This window comes from Canis lupus, chromosome 17 (assembly GCF_003254725.2).
Source record: "Canis lupus dingo isolate Sandy chromosome 17, ASM325472v2, whole genome shotgun sequence".
NCBI classification, from domain to species: Eukaryota; Metazoa; Chordata; class Mammalia; order Carnivora; family Canidae; genus Canis; species Canis lupus.
The window spans coordinates 38,328,488-38,345,929 of NC_064259.1; the positions used below are offsets into that span (position 1 = coordinate 38,328,488).

General features: G+C 45.8%; 1 protein-coding gene across 1 annotated transcript; it reads left to right on the forward strand.

Moving 5' to 3' along the window:
- Positions 1-9,479: 9,479 nt before the first annotated feature.
- On the forward strand, positions 9,480-15,292 carry FABP1 (fatty acid binding protein 1). Its single transcript, XM_025453865.3, has 4 exons — positions 9,480-9,636; positions 11,187-11,359; positions 12,950-13,042; positions 15,172-15,292. The coding sequence occupies exons 1-4, from the start codon at positions 9,570-9,572 to the stop codon at positions 15,220-15,222; spliced, it is 384 nt and encodes a 127-aa protein (XP_025309650.1). The 5' UTR covers positions 9,480-9,569; the 3' UTR covers positions 15,223-15,292.
- Positions 15,293-17,442: the final 2,150 nt, after the last annotated feature.

The window sequence follows — 17,442 nt, forward strand, 5'->3', positions numbered from 1 at the left end:
AGCTCCTCTCTCCACCCACCCATGTGCCTACAGTGGACCCCCAAATGCTCTTAGTTACAGTTGCATAACAGCGCTCCAATTCATACCAGCCTGCTCCTCCCAAGATCAGGTCCTCCTTGTCTCTTCCCAGAATTTTTGCAAGAGTTCCCTAACCCATTTCTCCACCTCCCAGGTCTCTCTGTATCCAGCCAGGCTTTCCTGCTGCCTCCAGAGTAATCTTCCAAAACCACAATCACACCTCTCTTCTGTTTAAAACTTTTGTTGACCGTCCATCACCCAGTATGGCAATATCCAAAATGCTGTCACTAGCATATCAGCTTCACTCTTTCTTTTTGTCATATCTTCAGGGGTCCTTGTGCCAGTTTTTTGCCTGTGTCTGTAGCCCCTTGCCCTCACTTACCACTCGCTCTGTATTTTAGGGACTTGGAGTCTACCAACTACATTTTCTGAACTCCTTTGCCAGCTGCTTCCTGTTAGGACTTCGGGCCTGCCGATCAGCCAAGCAGCCAGGAGAGTGGAAGTCAGAAGAAGGAGATGATCTTTGTAGCCGCTGTTGCTGGAAATTCGAGTGGTTGTTGGTATGCCAACAGGAGTGCAGTGACTCTAGATTCCAGCAGCCTGCCTGGGGGTGGCCCCTCTCGGGGGTTCAAGCCTAAGGCAAGGTAGCACCGCTTTACTGCATCCAGAACTGAAGGCACCAGCAACCTCCAACACTGTAGAAGCAAGTGTAGACCCCTGGAACCCAGCCTAGGGGCATTAATAGCCTCAAATCCCCTTCTTTTTGCTGGTCCAGCTCTTCCAACAGCTCAGTGACCAATCCCCTATATTAAATTTCCTCATTTGAAATGCCCAAGGCAATTTCTATTTTCTGTCCTAGACTCCTGCCCTATTAGTTATGTACTATTTTTCTCTAAGTTACTCCTAAAACAACAACTAACCTTTGTCCTAAGCAATAACATCTAGGATGTCGGGGATCCCTGGGTGGCTCTGCGGTTTAGCGCCTGCCTTTGGCCGAGGGCACGATCCTGGAGTCCAGGGATCGAGTCCCAGGATCGAGTCCCACGTCAGGCTCCTGGCATGGAGCCTGCTTCTTCCTCCTCCTGTGTCTCTGCCTCTCTCTCTCTCTGATAAAATAAATAAATAAATAAATAAATCTTTTAAAAAAACCCAAACATCTAGGATGTCATAAGTTGGTGTATATTTTTCTAATATATATTAGACTCAACAATTAACTATTGATATTAATATATTAATATATTAATATAAAAGTGTTCATCCAGGTACCATCTAAAATCACATGCTGTGCTGAGACATACCCCCATTCTGGGTATATATACGCTGTCATCTGGGGATACAATGCAGCTTCCCCTTTACCATCTAGCTGCAGCCTCCCTTTCTGGCTTCCATCCCTAGGTCCCCTACAGAAACTCTTCCCTCCTCCTCTCTATTCTTCCTCCCAGAACCTCATGCTTTGTTCAGCAACAGGCTTTTTTCCATGGCTTTGCATGCTTTGTTCTCTATTCATGAAAGCATCTTCCCTCCTTCCCTGAGCAGAAAATTCTTTCATACTCTTCATTCAATTATTCCCTACATTTTGAAGTTTTATTCAAACTTCAAAGTCCTGGTTAAAGTGAGCTTTAAATCTCATCATGCTCCCTACAGTACAGTGAGTTCCTTTGCAGATTCAAAACCCCCCATTCCACAAATTTCACACAGTAAGTCAGAGCATGTTTGTTGAGTGAATACTAGAGATGTAGATAAATCATCTGATGCCTGTGGCTTTGTTGAGATAGAAGCTGGGAAAAGGCTACCTTGGAGGAGGGTACAGAATGACGTGCATGATCACCATGGAGCACAAGGTGTGTGCTTCCCAGGTGACACATATGGGATATTCCAGTAAATTGAATACAGGAAGAATTGCAGATCCTAACTTTAAATAATTAGAATTTAGTGGAATATGCTTTGCACTGCACCTCTACTGAACACAAGGGCTCAGCAGCCGCCTCAGGATCTTCTATTTCTTTGAGTTCTCTCTTCATGTACGTGGACTGTCAGGCTATTTGGTCTAGAGTAAGAGGACATTTCTGAGCCAACAGTAAGCCAACCATGAATGACTCAAGAGGTCAACAGCATCTGTACTATTGTCCTATTAACATTTTCTAGACATGTACTCCATGGAAAGTGCAATGCTAAACTGGTTTAGAAGAATTTTTAGAATATATGGGGAGCCTGGGTGGCTCGGTCAGTTAAGTGTCTGCCTTCACCTCAGGTCATGATTCCAGGGTTCTGGGGTTGAGTCTGCTTCTCTCTCTACCCTTCCCCATTGCTCATGTTCTCTCGTTCTCTCTCTGTCTCTCTTATGCTCTCTCTCTCAAATAAATAAAGTCTTAAAAAATTATAATATGGAAATAATAAAGGTCAAAAAACATAAACTTTGGAGTCCAACAGACTGGGTTCATTCTCCTATTTGGCAACTTCCTATTTGCATAAATGGAAATGTTAGTAAACTTTTCATACCTTAGTTTTCTCATCTGAAAATAGGAATAATAATACCTTATAATATTGTTTTGAGAATGTGATAAGATAGTACAGAAAAAGCACCTATGAAGTGTTCAGTTAATAGAAGCTGTTGCTTTATCACTATTAATATAATGGAATTAATGAAACAGAATAGAAATTGCCACCAGGGACATTAGTCTAGGAGAGCAGAGAAAGCAGAGATCTCAGGGGGGTTGTATGGAGATGGAATGTGGAGCTGAGCCTTGAGGGATGTCAGTGGAGTGGCCATTCTGGCTCTGAAGGGCTGATGACTCATAGCTCTAAAGAATGCAGGGTTCTAAAGTGGGGGTGACAGATTGGCCAAGATTGCTTGGAAGAGAGTTCTCTTTGAAGTGTCAGGCTGACTTTGAGGCCAACTGGGCTAGCTTTCAACCCTCAGAGGGCAAGGGACACATGGACACAGGGATACAGGACAGGCAAGCACTATTAGCTTTGCAGCCAAAATAGGAGCCTTATAAACCAGCCTTACAGATAAGTTTTGAGTTCTTTCTTGATTGCATCAGCCTGCAAATCATCCCCACTGCCTGCCACATTACCCACAGGATTTTCCACTCTTCTGTGTCACAGTAAAGGAGAATTTACAGGAGTCCTTAAAATAACTCATAGGAAGGTCTTACTTTCTACAAGAAAGTTATTTGTAAAAGGACATTTTGTTGAGTAGACTTTTCAGGGCAATCTGTGCAGCATGATTCTTTTCACAGTGCAAATCACCACCCACACTGTTTATCGTATTTTCACTTTTGCTCCCCATTGGGTTCTTCGAGCTGGCAGACTTCGAAAAATGCCAAGGATACTGGATGGCTTTATTTTGATTTTTAAAAATTTGATTTATTTATTTGACACAGAAAGAACAAGCAGGAGGAGTGGCAGGCAAAGGGAGAGAGAGAAGCAGACTCCCTGCTGAGCAAGGAGCCTGTTGGTGTGGGTTGGGGGCTCAATGTAGAGGCTCAATGCGGGGGCTCAATGCGGGGGCTCAATGCAGGGTTTAAGGCGGGGCTTAATCCCAGGACCTTGGGATTGTGACCTGAGCCAAAGGCAGACAACCGACTGAGCCATTCAGGAGCCCCAGATATTCGGTGATTTAAAGGCAAATTCCATTCTAGGTATCGGATAGTTGTTTAGAGGAGGTTCTTTAAGGAAATTCAATGATCAAAGACATTGACTAAGCACATGAAAAGCAAAGCTTAAGAATGTCTTTTAAAGTTTTTTGTTGGGCAGCCCAGGTGGCTCAGTGGTTTAGTGCCGCCCTCGGCCCAGGGCCTGGTCCTGGAGACCCAGGAACGAGTCCCATGTCAGGCTCAGTGCATGGAGCCTGCTTCTCCCTCTGCCTCTCTTTCTCTCTGTGTCTCTCATGAATAAATAAGTAAAATCTTAAAAAAAATAAAGTTTTTTGTTGAAAACAAAATTCCACCAAAAGCATTTAAGTATTTAAAATGGCACATAATAAGAACGCAAGACTTTTAAAAGTATTTAAGTATTTAAAATGGCACATAATAAGAACACAAGACTTTTAGGACCTACAACACGGTCAACTAATGCAAGCTAATGCAAGCTCTTCCCTCAGCATGGCTAAAATACGCAGGTTGAACCATAACAGTTTTTCAGGTATATAGCTGAGGTCACAAGGAGAAAAGAAAGAAAACCCCACAGGTTCCAGGAGCACAGAGGGAATAGAAGGAGCAGTAAGCATTGAGATCAGGCTGGGGTGCCTGGGCTGATCTCCAGACCTGGAAATAGATCCAGGTGGCCAGGAGTGTGGATTTCCATGCCCTCAGGAGCAGGAGATGAGGCCTCAGGAACTATAGAAAACACAAAGGGGGAAGTGAGATGCCTGATAGGCCAGTGTATCTTAGTGTATCAGGGATAGAAGACACTACCCAGCAGCCCAAAGGAGATGGGAAGAAGCTTGTCCTCAGGCCAAGAGATAAACATAAAAATTGGTCCTGGTCTAGAGATATTTCTGGGACACCTGGCAAAAGCCAATGTAAAGTCCTCTGATCCCCTCTGATAGGAGCTTCACACAGTGCATTCATAGGCAAGAGGATGCCACAATCATTTAACAGATAAAGAAGTGGAGGCTCAGTAAGGCTGAGTGATTTGTCCAGGATCACAGGGCAGGTAGAGAAATCTGGGCCGAAAGCAAAGTCCTCCCTCGCTACAGTCCTTTCTCTAGCAGAAGTATGGGCAGCTCAGGGTACCTCTGGGAGGTACCCAGGACATGGGCAAGATGGCACTGCAGACACCCTGGGATCAGATACAACTGTAGAGGTGCCTGACCTCAAATGGATGCCAGTCATATTCTGGTCACCAAGAGGCATGGCACCTCTTCTTCCCCACCTCCATACTGCTCATCTGAGTAGGGAGCACAAGGAGAAGGGATGTCTAGTGGGAACTGGGGAGGAATTACAGTTTGGGAATTGATAACTCTTCCCATGAAGGGAGAGTCTTTTTTTTTTTTTTCTTGAAAGCCACTTGAACTTTGTCTTTGCAATTAAGCTTATCTCTTCTTGTGTTTGCTTAGCTTGTGGGCAGGAGATGTCATTACCCTCTTCTAATTTTATGGAAAACTACTTGCAAGTGTTAAATTTTGAAATAGCCACTAACCTCCTTGACCTTAAGACTCACACACACACACACACACCCACGCGCACACACACACACACACACACACATACACACATCTGACCCAAAGGAGGTCATTGCAGGTTGCCCAAGAAGGCCCCACCTGGGGTCCTGCAGAGAGAGGAAGTCCTTGCATCATGTCTGTCAGGCTAACCATTTGCTGTGAGAGCTGGCAGTCTTCAGCACTGTGCCAGCCTCTTGACCAGCCTCTGAGTGAATCATGACCAAGTACTGCCTGGACTGGGTAGGCAGGTTGTGCTGGGCCAAGGAGAAGGGTCTGGAGGGAGTCAGCTCTCAGACTTGCTCTTCCTCAGTCACCAGAAAAGGTGTTTTCACCCCAGTCTTCCTGCAAGGGCTCTGGGATGGATGTTAACTTGACCTAAGGAGAAAAATTCATGACCTTTCTTCCCACTCTCCACCTCAGAGCCCAGAGAACAGCCCTTATGGGTGTGTCATGTGACATCCATGGCCGGGGAAAGAGTATCTGGATGTGGACCCAGGTATCGCTTTATCTGAGAAGAGATTCTGTGCAGGCAGTGGCTGCATGAGAAAGCATGGTGTATCCAGGGCACCACGGCCAGTAGATACACTTAATGGCCGCAAGGAGCGGGGGTTAATGGCCTCATTGTGGCCATTTTCTTACTGATTACTTCATTGGTTTTAAGAGCTCCCATACTCAAGTTTCTACTGATTTACTCCCTGATAAGTGTTTGAAAAGTTCTTTGGATAGGTGGTGGGTGAGGTGGGGTGGGTGTGGTCTTAGATATGACTTGAATTTAATCCAGCACTCGGCCATTGTGGTCATTAGACAGACACACACTAGTATCAGCCTGTGGATACTAGCCAACAGCACTCAGATACCATCTCGGATCACATGGCAGTCTAGGATTTGGGTAAAATTAGCTTGAATTCTTCCAGAGTCCTCACTAAGATTTTTAGAGATCTTTAGGGGGACTGTTCTCCCATAAACATCCTGCGTCCCACTAAGTCCCTGACTTATGTTCAATTTAGGATTTTTGAGTTTACGATGGTGTGAAAGTGATACTCATTCAGTAGAACCCATACTTTGTGAATTTTGATTTTTTTCCCAGGCTAGTGATATGCAGTACAATCATCTCTTGTGATGCTGGACAGCCAGTGCAAGCCTTGGCTCCATCAGCCACATGATCACAAGAGCAAACAATCAATACACATTCTGTACCCATGCAAACTTTCTGTTTTTCACTTTCAGTACAGTAGTCAATAAATTACATGAGATAGTCAATACATATTATATAATAGGCTTTGCTTTAGATGATTTTGCCCAAATGTAGGCTAAAATAAGTGTCCCGAGTACACATAAGCTAGGCTAGGCTAAGCTATGATGTTCAGTAGGTTAGGTATAGTAGATGTATATTTGACTCATGATATTTTCAGCTAACAATGGGTTTATTGGCACAAAAATCCTTTGTAAGTTGAGAAGATCTATACTGTTTGAGGTGTACTGTCTCATCTCTGTGACATCAACCCACAAATGAAACTCAGCCCTTCATCATTTTCCATTTGCACATGTATTGATTTATGAATTACCTTTTACTGAAGCATCTGAGGTGGTTGGAGAGGGAATTAAAGAAAGATGGATGGGGATTCACTACGGCAAATGAGTAGCTTCAAATTCAACATGAGGTTTCCTGGAAGCCTTTCATGCCTTACCACCAGCGGGGGTGCCTTCGTGCACCATCACCTCACACCCACTCGCTGATTCCCCTTCTTCCTGCCTGCTCTACTGCTCTCTTTCCTTTCCCTGACATCCAGGTGGGAGAAAAGTCCTCCCCGGCATCCTGCACAGCCCAGCAGGCCTTTTCTACCAGGGACGGGAAAAGAGTAGCTGGCTCTTGGGCCCAAGGTCACATGTTGCCAGCCCTTTCCACCAAGTGTTCCACAACCCTTGCTCATCATAGACCTTGGGTTTCACTCATTTTCTCTCCCAAGCAGCTTCTCTAGCCATTTACACATACACACAGTTTCCTTTCCAAGAGAATTCCATTGCCAATTTTTAAGATAATGAATTTTTCACTTCCTTACATATACATATATAAAATAAAAAGTCACTGCCCCTGGAACCCCTGGATGGCTCAGTCAGTTGAGCATCTGACTCTGGCTCAGGTCATGATCTTGGGTCATGGGGTTGAGCCCTATATCAGGCTTTGACCTCCGCTTGGGAGTGTGCTTGGAATTCTTTCCTCTGCCCCTTCTCTCTCTCAAATAAACAAACAAAAAAATAAATCTTTAAAAAAATCATTGTCCCATTTGGAAGAGATTTGGATCTTATGGGTACCTGCAATACAATGAGATACATTAAAAAGTCCACAGTCAAGATTCAGAACAAGACGTGACTGTTATCCTTTGAGCCACTCTGCCACCACCAGCTGGGTGCTAGGGCATTGGTGGTGCCTAAAAATGGCTGTGAGTTCTGGGCTTACAAGCCTGCTTAGCATTCTCCAGGGATCATCCTGACATGTAGCCTGGAAAGCACATTGTTCCCGGGCACTCAGAGGAGGCCCAAGCAGAGAGGGCAAAGTGGAGCACCCCTCTGCACTGGAGGGAGAGGTTTACTGGTGCTAGGATCTGCATGACTGCCATCAACCAGTGCCCTCTGGGCATAACACTCAGAAGGGAGTTATCCCTCCATGGCAGGGCATATGCTAACACCACCTGATGGGGATGCCAGAGGAGGGCTTTGACATTGAGCACATGGGTGGATGGGAGGACTTCTCAGGTGCTTTATTGGATCAACATGTCCAAATTCTGGAAGTTTGGGAGAGGATGTGTGAGGGGATTGGAGATGCCAGAGCATGCCTCTAGTGGGCTGACATGCTTATGTTAGCACTGTGTCCCTCAGGCTTGTCTTCCTACAATGTCAATGACTCCTATACAACAAGAACCTGAGGCCTGCCGGGCTTCCAGAGCAGATGCTCCCGTAGTCCAGACAGTTGGTAGCTAAGTGTGTAGTCATCCTGCTGATTGTGCTGCAAGTGAGAACAGACAGGGTCCCCTGGCAGGACAGAGTACTATCCAGGAAACAGAAAGCTCTGGCTACCATCTCCCCTGGTGCAGGCTGGAATGGTGGAACAGGAATGCAGAGGAAGGAGAAAGAATGGATAGGGACGGGAAGAGAGTAGCTGGCTCTTGGGCCCAAGGTCACATGTTGCCAGCCCTATTCAGGTCCTCTCACACTGGGGTTTCATCTGTGCCTGGTTAGACACACACATGTACACACATGCACGCACACACATGCACACACACACACACACACACACACTGATTCTGGCTGCCCAGCCCCAATGATTCAGTGATGTGAGGGGATGTGCCAACCTAATTCTCCATATAGCTTATTTTCCTTTTAACAAGAAGATCTGTGGCCTCATTATCTTTTGATGGTTTTTATTTACTGACCTATCATGGATACCTACTAGGTGCCAGGGATTGAAAATACAAAGGAAGAAATGAAAAAGAATACATAGAGAAATAATCCCAGTAGGATTGGGAATATAAATCCCTGAGCACAGAGGATTTATAGAGGAGGTAAATGGGTGACGGGTGAGGGAAGGGTGGAGGGTGTAGTGAGAAAGCAAACATGGGACAGAGGCCCCCTGACATGTTCAGTCAGCCCAGCAGGTGCTACCTGCCTTCTCTCTCCCTCCCATTCTCTGCCAAATAAAATTTAGCTCCATTTCCACACATCAAGTTTCCATTGTTCCCACCTGCCCTTCAGTATGTGGCACTTTGCTTAACACTTTTCACTGGAGACTGAAGTGGACAGTGCAGAGCTTGTAACTATCAAGAGGATTCCCAGAATACAAAATAGCTCTAGGAGCTTATGACGCTTTGTAAAAATAAAGTTTGTGTCATGAAGAAGATGGAAGAGATCATAAGGTTATGAAAATATGGTAGAGTTTTGAGTTGAAAGGGATTCTTTGGTATTTTTCTGTGTGTCTAAATCTAAGTATACGCACATATATGTGCACACACATACGTATATATGCATACCTGTCTACCACACAGGCACATACAGATGTGTGTACAGATATGTATGCATACACATACGCACACGCACATCTCATGGAGGATTGGCATATTATAGGCTGCAGGGACTTAGGGCTTTGCACTTGATTGACATCCATTAATGTTTGCTGAATTAGAGCAAACCTCCACTGTGCCCATCCTGTTTTTTTATTGCTGACCATTGCTCTTAGCAGTTAATGTTTGAACCTGGCCATAAAGGAGTCGGCAGCTGCTGACCTATGGCCAACATTCAAAGCGGAAGGAGCCCCCTATAAATCAGCTCACACTGGGCAGCCCAGCCAGCAGAGCTGCAGGTCCACTGTGGAGGGAGCCTTGTTGCCACCATGAACTTCTCCGGCAAGTACCAACTGCAGAGCCAAGAAAACTTTGAGGCCTTCATGAAGGCAGTCGGTGAGTATTGGGGTGGACACCAAGGCTGGGGGTCCTGGCAGGTGAGAGTCTGGCCCTACTGGCGGTGGCTAACCAGAGTCTCGATGCTAGGATAGAAGGAAAGTTTCAGGCTTTGCACAGCCCAGAGGCTACGTTATGGATATGACTTTCGCAGTCATTTGCAGCTTATGCTATTGGTCACTGGACAAGGTCACTCCATAGGCAAGGGGAAAGAGCACTGAACTAGAGTCTGATCTAGATTGTAGCAATCTCTGCTGATACCTCACTCACTCACTCATTCATTTTTCTGACAAATGTTGATTCAAGGCCAACTACATGCTGAGTACTGTGCTGGATGGATACCAGGGAGACAGAACAATGAGCCACATTTCCAAGTCACAGTTTAGAGAGAGAAAAAGAGAAGAGACAAATACAATAAAGTATCCCCTAACATGTACTGAGCACTGGCTCAATACCAGGCACTGTGCTAAGTAAGCTCTTAATATGGAATATCCCGTTGAATCCTCACCAAAAATCTCTGAGTTGAGTACTAATTTTTTCCCCATTTCACAGTCAAGACAACTGAAGCCTAGAAAAATTAAGTAATCCTAACCAAAGTCACGCAGGTAGGAAGCATTTGCATTGGGATATGAAGTGGACTGGATGCTGGTTCCAGAGACCCCATTTTAATCCTCTGCACCCCCCAGACTCATGTGCAGAGGATGAGGTGCTCATGGAAAGGCATGGATAGAAGGCTTAGTGGTGGCGAAGGTGAACCTTGGCTGGGCCTTGGCAGATGAACAAGTGTCCCCCAGGGGAGTGGTAAAGGGGAGCATACTCCAGGTAGAGGGAACCCTATGAAGAAAGGGGCGATGTGACACAGAAGGGTGACAAAGGGGAAAAGTGTGGGAAGACAGCAAAGGCAGAGAGAAGAGGACCTTCAGGGCTAGCAGAGAGCTAGGCTCTTCTATAGGATGTCACACCATCTCTGTTTCAAATCCCTTACCTGGGCCATAGGATCCTCTACCCCCACTGCCAGCGTGTGTAGACTTCACTTCAACAGGGTAGAGGTGCCCTGAAATGTGTAAAGTTCTGTCCCAGGGCAAGGGACTCCCACTGCACCTTCCTCAAGAGCCTTGACAGCAGAGGTCGAGGCAGGAATGGGTAGCTGGAGGCTTGCGGGGCACAGTTCTGGCTGGCCCGTGTTGTCCAGGCATATTATTCCTAGCTCCCCCTCTCACCCTCAAGAGGGACCTGGCTGGACCTCAAACTGTGTGGTCACTCTGGGTGTGGAATGAAACACTGACACTCAGAATAAAGTCTGGCATGAGATAGCGGAGCAAGCGAGAACCAGGGCGCTCACTAGAGGAACGGTTCTTTAGGGCACATGCATGACTTCTCATTGACCTTTCCTCTCAGAGGTCAAAGCCCATGTTGTTCACGGGACTCGGTACCTGCCTCTGGCTTCTGGGGATACACGGCACCTCCCCGTTTGACTCCACACCACAAAGTTTCTCTGTGACCACTGCCTTGCCTCTGCTCATCTCTGAACCTCAAATGGTTTTCACCAGGTCTGCCTGATGAACTCATCCAGAAGGGGAAGGACCTCAAGGGGGTGTCAGAAATCGTGCAGAATGGGAAGCACTTCAAGCTCATCATCACCACTGGTTCCAAAGTGATCCAGAATGAGTTCACCTTGGGGGAAGAGTGTGAGCTGGAGACCATGACTGGAGAGAAGGTCAAGGTAGGAGCTGCTCCCTTATGCCACCCTCTGCTTCTGGAGCCTGGCCCCGGGGCTTCATCCTACCAGACTCTTACCTCACAGTTCCCACCACAGATACCTTGTCTGTGACTCCACTTCTGGGATGGAAGCCAGACACCAAGACAGCTCTAGGGAAGAAGCTCTTGGGAGGCCCTTCCAGTTTTCCTATGACTGCCTGGGTTCTCTGGCCCCAGGAACCTGGGCTTTCTCGTGTGGAGGATGTGGGGGGACCAGGCGCAGGTTCTCTCAGGCCCACCAGTGGACAAGCAGGAGTCTGTGAAAAACTCTAAACAGAGCTGTGACATCATCCTTGAGCCCAAAGTAAACTTGCTTTGCTGAGCCTGTAGCTGCTGGCAACATCAAGAATAGCAAAATACCAAGGCCCCAGGCAGGCCCTCAGACCAAGCCTCCAGAGGTCACTGAGCCCCTGGCCTCAGTTGCCTCATCTGTACAATGGGCATAGCCACTCTTCCCTGACTGAAGGCAATGGGCAGGGTGGCATCACTCTGCTGGGCTGTGGCTCAGGGTGTGTGCAATGAGAGGTGGGTGTGCACTGTGGGAATGGCCAGAAGGTGATGGCAGAAAGATCCAGGCAGTGGGGTACCCCTCCCTAGAGACTTCTCTTCCTCCCTGGGAAACTCCACACACCTAGCACAGCCAAAGCCAAGAGCAGCCATCTTTATCCCTCCCCCTCCAAACAACTTTGTGCTTTGGCCTCAGCATGTTGGTCTTTTTATCTCTCTCTCTTTTTTTAAGATTTTATTTATTTATTCATAGACACAGAGAGAGAGAGAGAGGCAGAGACACAGGCAGAGGGAGAAGCAGGCTCCATGCAGGGAGCCCGATGTGGGACTCGATCTTGGGTCTCCAGGATCACACCCCAGGCTGCAGGCGGCACCAAACCGCTGCGCCACCGGGGCTGCCCTCTTTTTATCTCTTATGACAGCTTCTTATTTCTGTTTCTCCAGATATAACATTACAGGTCAGGAAATCTGTGATAAATTTTAGGTGGGAAATTCTCTTGTTATGCCCGTAGTAAGGGGCAGCCCATCATGGGTTTTACCACCGACCTTCTCCAATTGTGCATCTTGGAGGCACATTGTTAACCTTGGCCAGGGTCTTCTGTTTCCTGCTGGGTTTCTGTTGTCTCTTCCTGGATGCATAAAGCTTGAGAAAGAGACCACAATAGAAAATAAAAATGTGCTGGAAGGAAAATACATCAAAGCTAAATAGATGTTCTTCCAACTGGCCAATATTTAGAATTTTGCTTCTACCTCCATCTACCAGTTTGGAGATTTTACCAATTTTATCTTAGTGCCTGTATTTGAGACCACTTAGGTGTTCTATGCTCATTTCTAGTTCACATACCATTCATTAAAAATGTGATAAAAGAAGCCCTGACATTGTCTTTAGCTTTTAAATGCACCTCCCATCTTTATAGCCAGGAGACTGGGGGATGTGAGTGGCTTGGCTGTTGTAAACCAGGACCCAGTCAGGGGAGCCAGTGTCACTGGCAAGGGTTCTGCTGTCTCCCCAGACTTTTCCTCACAGCTCATCTCTTCTCTTCTGCAGGCAGTGGTTCAGATGGAAGGTGACAATAAGCTGGTGACAACTTTCAAAGGCATCAAGTCTGTGACCGAACTCAATGGCGATGTGATCACCAACGTAAGTTGGCACTCTGAGCTTGTGGCTCCCAGTGCTTGATGGGAGGGAGAGGTAAAGGGTGAGGTGCAGCTCTCCTACTACCTTTCCTGTGGTCAACTTCTGCTACCACTTACTGAGGACCCATGATATACCAAGCAGTTTACATACATTATCTCTATCTTCCCAACAACCCTGAATTTTCTAAGTGGGGAAACTGAAGCAACAAATAGGGAAAGGCAAAACAAGGGTTCCCTGAGTGGGATCTGTCATACAGGGCTGTCATCCACAGTTGCATACTGCATAATCCTAGAGGGAGCCACTCCCATTGTAGATGATATGTGTATTTATTATGATCTTGAGGTGGATACTGGTTAACCATCTAGGTTTTTTTTTAATTATCCATTTATTTATTTATTTATTTGAGAGCAAGCAAGTGAGAGAGTGGGGGAAGAGAGACAGAGGGAGAGGGAGAGAATCCCATGCAGACTCCGTGCTGAGCATGGAGCCCTATGTGGGGCTTGATCCCACAACCCTGAGATCATGGCCTCAGCAAAAGCCAAGAGCCAGACACTCAACTGAATGAGCCACCCAGGTGCCCCAACCATCTTGTTCTAACAAGATGTATTTGGATAGTTTTCCAACAGATAGAAGTACAGTATCTTGAGGAAGGGGTACCTTTTTTTAATTTATGAAAGACTCCACAGGTGTTGGCACTGGCCCCCAGTTGGTACTTCCCCACCTCTCCTGATTTTCTTCAGGCTGCTCATCCATCCCCACTTTCCATGCCAAGGTCAACCGCTTCAACTTCCTCCTCTTCCTTCTCTCCTCATTGCTATCTCCCTTTCTTCACTCATACCCAAATAGGATGGGGTAAGAGAGGTGCTTGCTAGCAGGAGATACAAGGTCCTGCAGAGCTACCGGCATGACCCACCCTTTTCAGTCTCCACAAGGTTGTAGCCATAGGACTTGCTCACAGGCATTGACAAGGAGAATCATATTCATAGCAATTTTATGGCAGTTTATAAGAGTGGCACACTCCAGTTGTGTAATCATTCTTGATGCCTGATTGTTGGCCATGTCCATGATTTTGGGGTGAATAGTACAAGGTTTCTCCTACAGTTGTGTTCCTCTGGATCTTCTTTGCTCCCAGGATGTGCTTGGGGAGTAACAGAAGGCAGAACACTACCCAAGGGGTCTGTCATTCTCCTCCTTATCCAAGTGGGAAAATCCCTAAATTAGGTAGAGTGTGAAGGTCAACAAGGAAACATGCTGTTCCCACCCCTGCAGGGCACATTCATAGTACAGCAGGAAGATACCAGCAGGGTGGAGGGAGATGAGTTTGTCCTGGACTCAGTCCTGGCCAAAGTACTTTGATAGGCTTTATTTCTGCCTTGATATGCTTTTGATATTTTCCCCTAATCTTGCCCTCTGCTGGGAGGGAGGCAGGATGAGGGATTTAATAAATAGGTTGACCTGTCCAAAGTCATCCAGCTAATGAGCTGTAGAACCAGGGTTCAAACCTAGCTTTTTTTATTCCATTCTATTGCTGCTGAAGCTAAGCTAAGGGGCTCCTTTGTAACCCTGATGACATTAACCCACATCATTGCCACAGACTTTTTCAAGAGAACTAGTGGGAGGCAGGAGCGGGGGGTGGTTGGGGGGAGAAAGGAACAAAAACTCAAAAAACGGATGAATCCAATGAATCCAATGCTTTTGTTTGCTTCACAGCTCTTTGGGAGGAAAATTTTGCACTACCTACTATGTTCCAGGCTAGGTGCCTGCGTATTTCTATGTACATGTGTTCTTGCCCCTCAGCATGTGTTTGGTACATAAGTAGGTACTCAATGAATCTTTGGGAAATTGGATTGGACTGGACTCATTTGGATGGTCTTGCTCTAACAGCCATCAATATAGAAAGGAATTCACTAAAAGGCAGGACAACTTTCCACCCTGAGGAAGTGAAGTGAAAAGACCCGGCATGCGATTTTTAGGAAAGATTGCCAACTCTTCCTCAGATTTTACAGAAAACAGAGAAATCTTTGAGTTGTTTCCTATGCTAGCATATTTGGGATGAGTTTGTGGCCTTAATTACCTTTTACAATTCAACATCAGATGAACATTTTGTGATTTTTTTTTTTTTTTACTTTCAGACCATGACATTGGGTGACATTGTCTTCAAGAGAATCAGCAAGAGAATTTAGACAAGTCTGCACTTCATATTCTTTTACTGTGTAAAATTAATGTAATAAAATGAACTTTGTTTTAAAAAAAGTCTTCCCAATGGGCTTGTCATTGATGGTGCTATTGGTATCAATGGGCATTAATCACCTATATTTTTGTAAATCTTGATGATCTGTGTATTCTATCCTTCTGGGTCAGGTCTGAAGGGTAATTCTCACCCTGAAGTAGACCCTATGCTGCTCATTCAGGTGATCCTATGAGAAACATGAGATGTGGCTGGATCTGTTCAGCAGCCCTAGAATGACCTTTCCCGGTCAGCCATACAGGCAAGGAGCTAGAGCAAGAGGGTGTGCTGGCTCCCTGTGGGGACAGAGAAAAGGAATGCTGGGCAGGCAAAGGGGAGCTATGCCCACCTGTGTGGTCACAGTGGCTCCACCTACTAGGGTACATGAACAAAAAGAGCAGACACTGATCCACCAAATGAATAATTCACCTTCCTAGTAGAGGGCTGACCAAGGAGCTTAGCAGGAGGCACCAGAAGTGGACAAAGGAAGCACAGGTGGACATTTCCTCCATGCTATGGGCAGAGGCAGAATGTGGGAAAAGGATTTCTTTGAACAGCACTTTGTATCAGGCTCTGGTAGCTACTACACATTGAGTGGCACACCCCTTAAAATTCACATGATGAAGTCCTAATCTCCAGGACCTCAGATGGTGACCTTATTTTGGAATAAAGATACTGCCAATATAATTAGTTCAGTTAAAATAAGGTCATACTGTAGTAAGGTGGACCCCTAATCCAATATGGCTGGTGTCCTTATAAAAGGGAGACATTTACAGGCAGAGACATCCAGATGGGAAGTATGTCATGTGAAGTTTAGAGTTCTGCTGCCATAAGCCAAGGATGTGCCAGAAGCTAGGAGAGAAACCTGGAACAGATCCTTCCCTACCCTTTTCAGAGGGGGAGCATGGCCCTGGCCTCACCTCCATCTCAGACTTCTGGCCTCCAGAACAGTGAGATAATATGTTTCTGTCATGTAAACCACCCTGTCTAGGGTACTCTGTTATGGCAGCCTTAGCAAGCTGATAGGGTGCTTGTCCCCCATATCCAAAGAGTTGTCATGTCTTTCAGCTCCCAGAACTACGCCAGGCCACAGAAAGCTCTCAAGAAAGATGCCTTAATATGAATGAATCTGTCACATTTCCCACCTCCTCTCTTTCCACTTCTGGGGCCGAAACCCCATTACTCATACTCTCTCCTAGGATAGTCTCACAGGACCTATGGCATCTCCTTGCCCTCTCTCTCTTACTGACAAATCTCTACTGACAGTCATCTTCCTTAAAAACAGCAATGATAGTAATGCTTCCTAGTTCACTGCCAGCACGTAAGAGTCAAACTCCAAAACCCGCGTTTCATGTCTCTCAGGGGTCAGGAAACTTCTCCTGTAAAAAGCCAGAGAGTAAATATTTTCAGTGTTATAGGCCATCCAATCTCTGTCACAATTCCCCAGTTCTGCTCTTATAGCACAAAACAGCCTTAGGCGATACGCCAACAAATGGGCATTGCTGTGTTTAAACAAAACTTTATTTATGGACACTGACATTTGAATTTCATATCATTTGCATATGCCATGAAGTAGTATTCTTGTTTTTTTTTTTTTTTCCCACCATTTAAACATAGAATACCATTCTTAGCTCACACATCACATAGAAACAGGTGGCAACTGGATCTGACCCATGGACTGCAGTTTGCTGGCCCTTCCTTGATTATAGCCTGTCCCACCCTGTCTAGCTTTCCTATAATATACATTCCAATAAAGCTAAACAACCTCTTATTCTCCCAGCAATTTAACTGCCACCTCCTACAAGAAGACTTCCTAAATTGCACAGCTGAAAGTGTTCTTTTTTTTTCTCTCTCTCTCTCTGATGTTTTATCAGCACCAGTCTATTGGCTGAAATTCTTCCTGCCTTGCACTATACATAGTATTTGCCATATGTTTTCCCTCCTTCTCTGGTATGGAACAAGGTTTTGGGGGAAAAAAGAGACCATAATTTGGGGAACTAAGGCACACTTAAGGAAAGAGTTTCAGAGCTCAGTAAGAACTCAGAGTTGGGAGATACAGGGGGGAAAAATCCTATAGCACACTACAATATACCATTCACAAAAATAAATTTCAAATGAACTAAAGAGCTCAATAAATAAATGTGGAATATTAAAAATAGGTGTTATATATAAACAA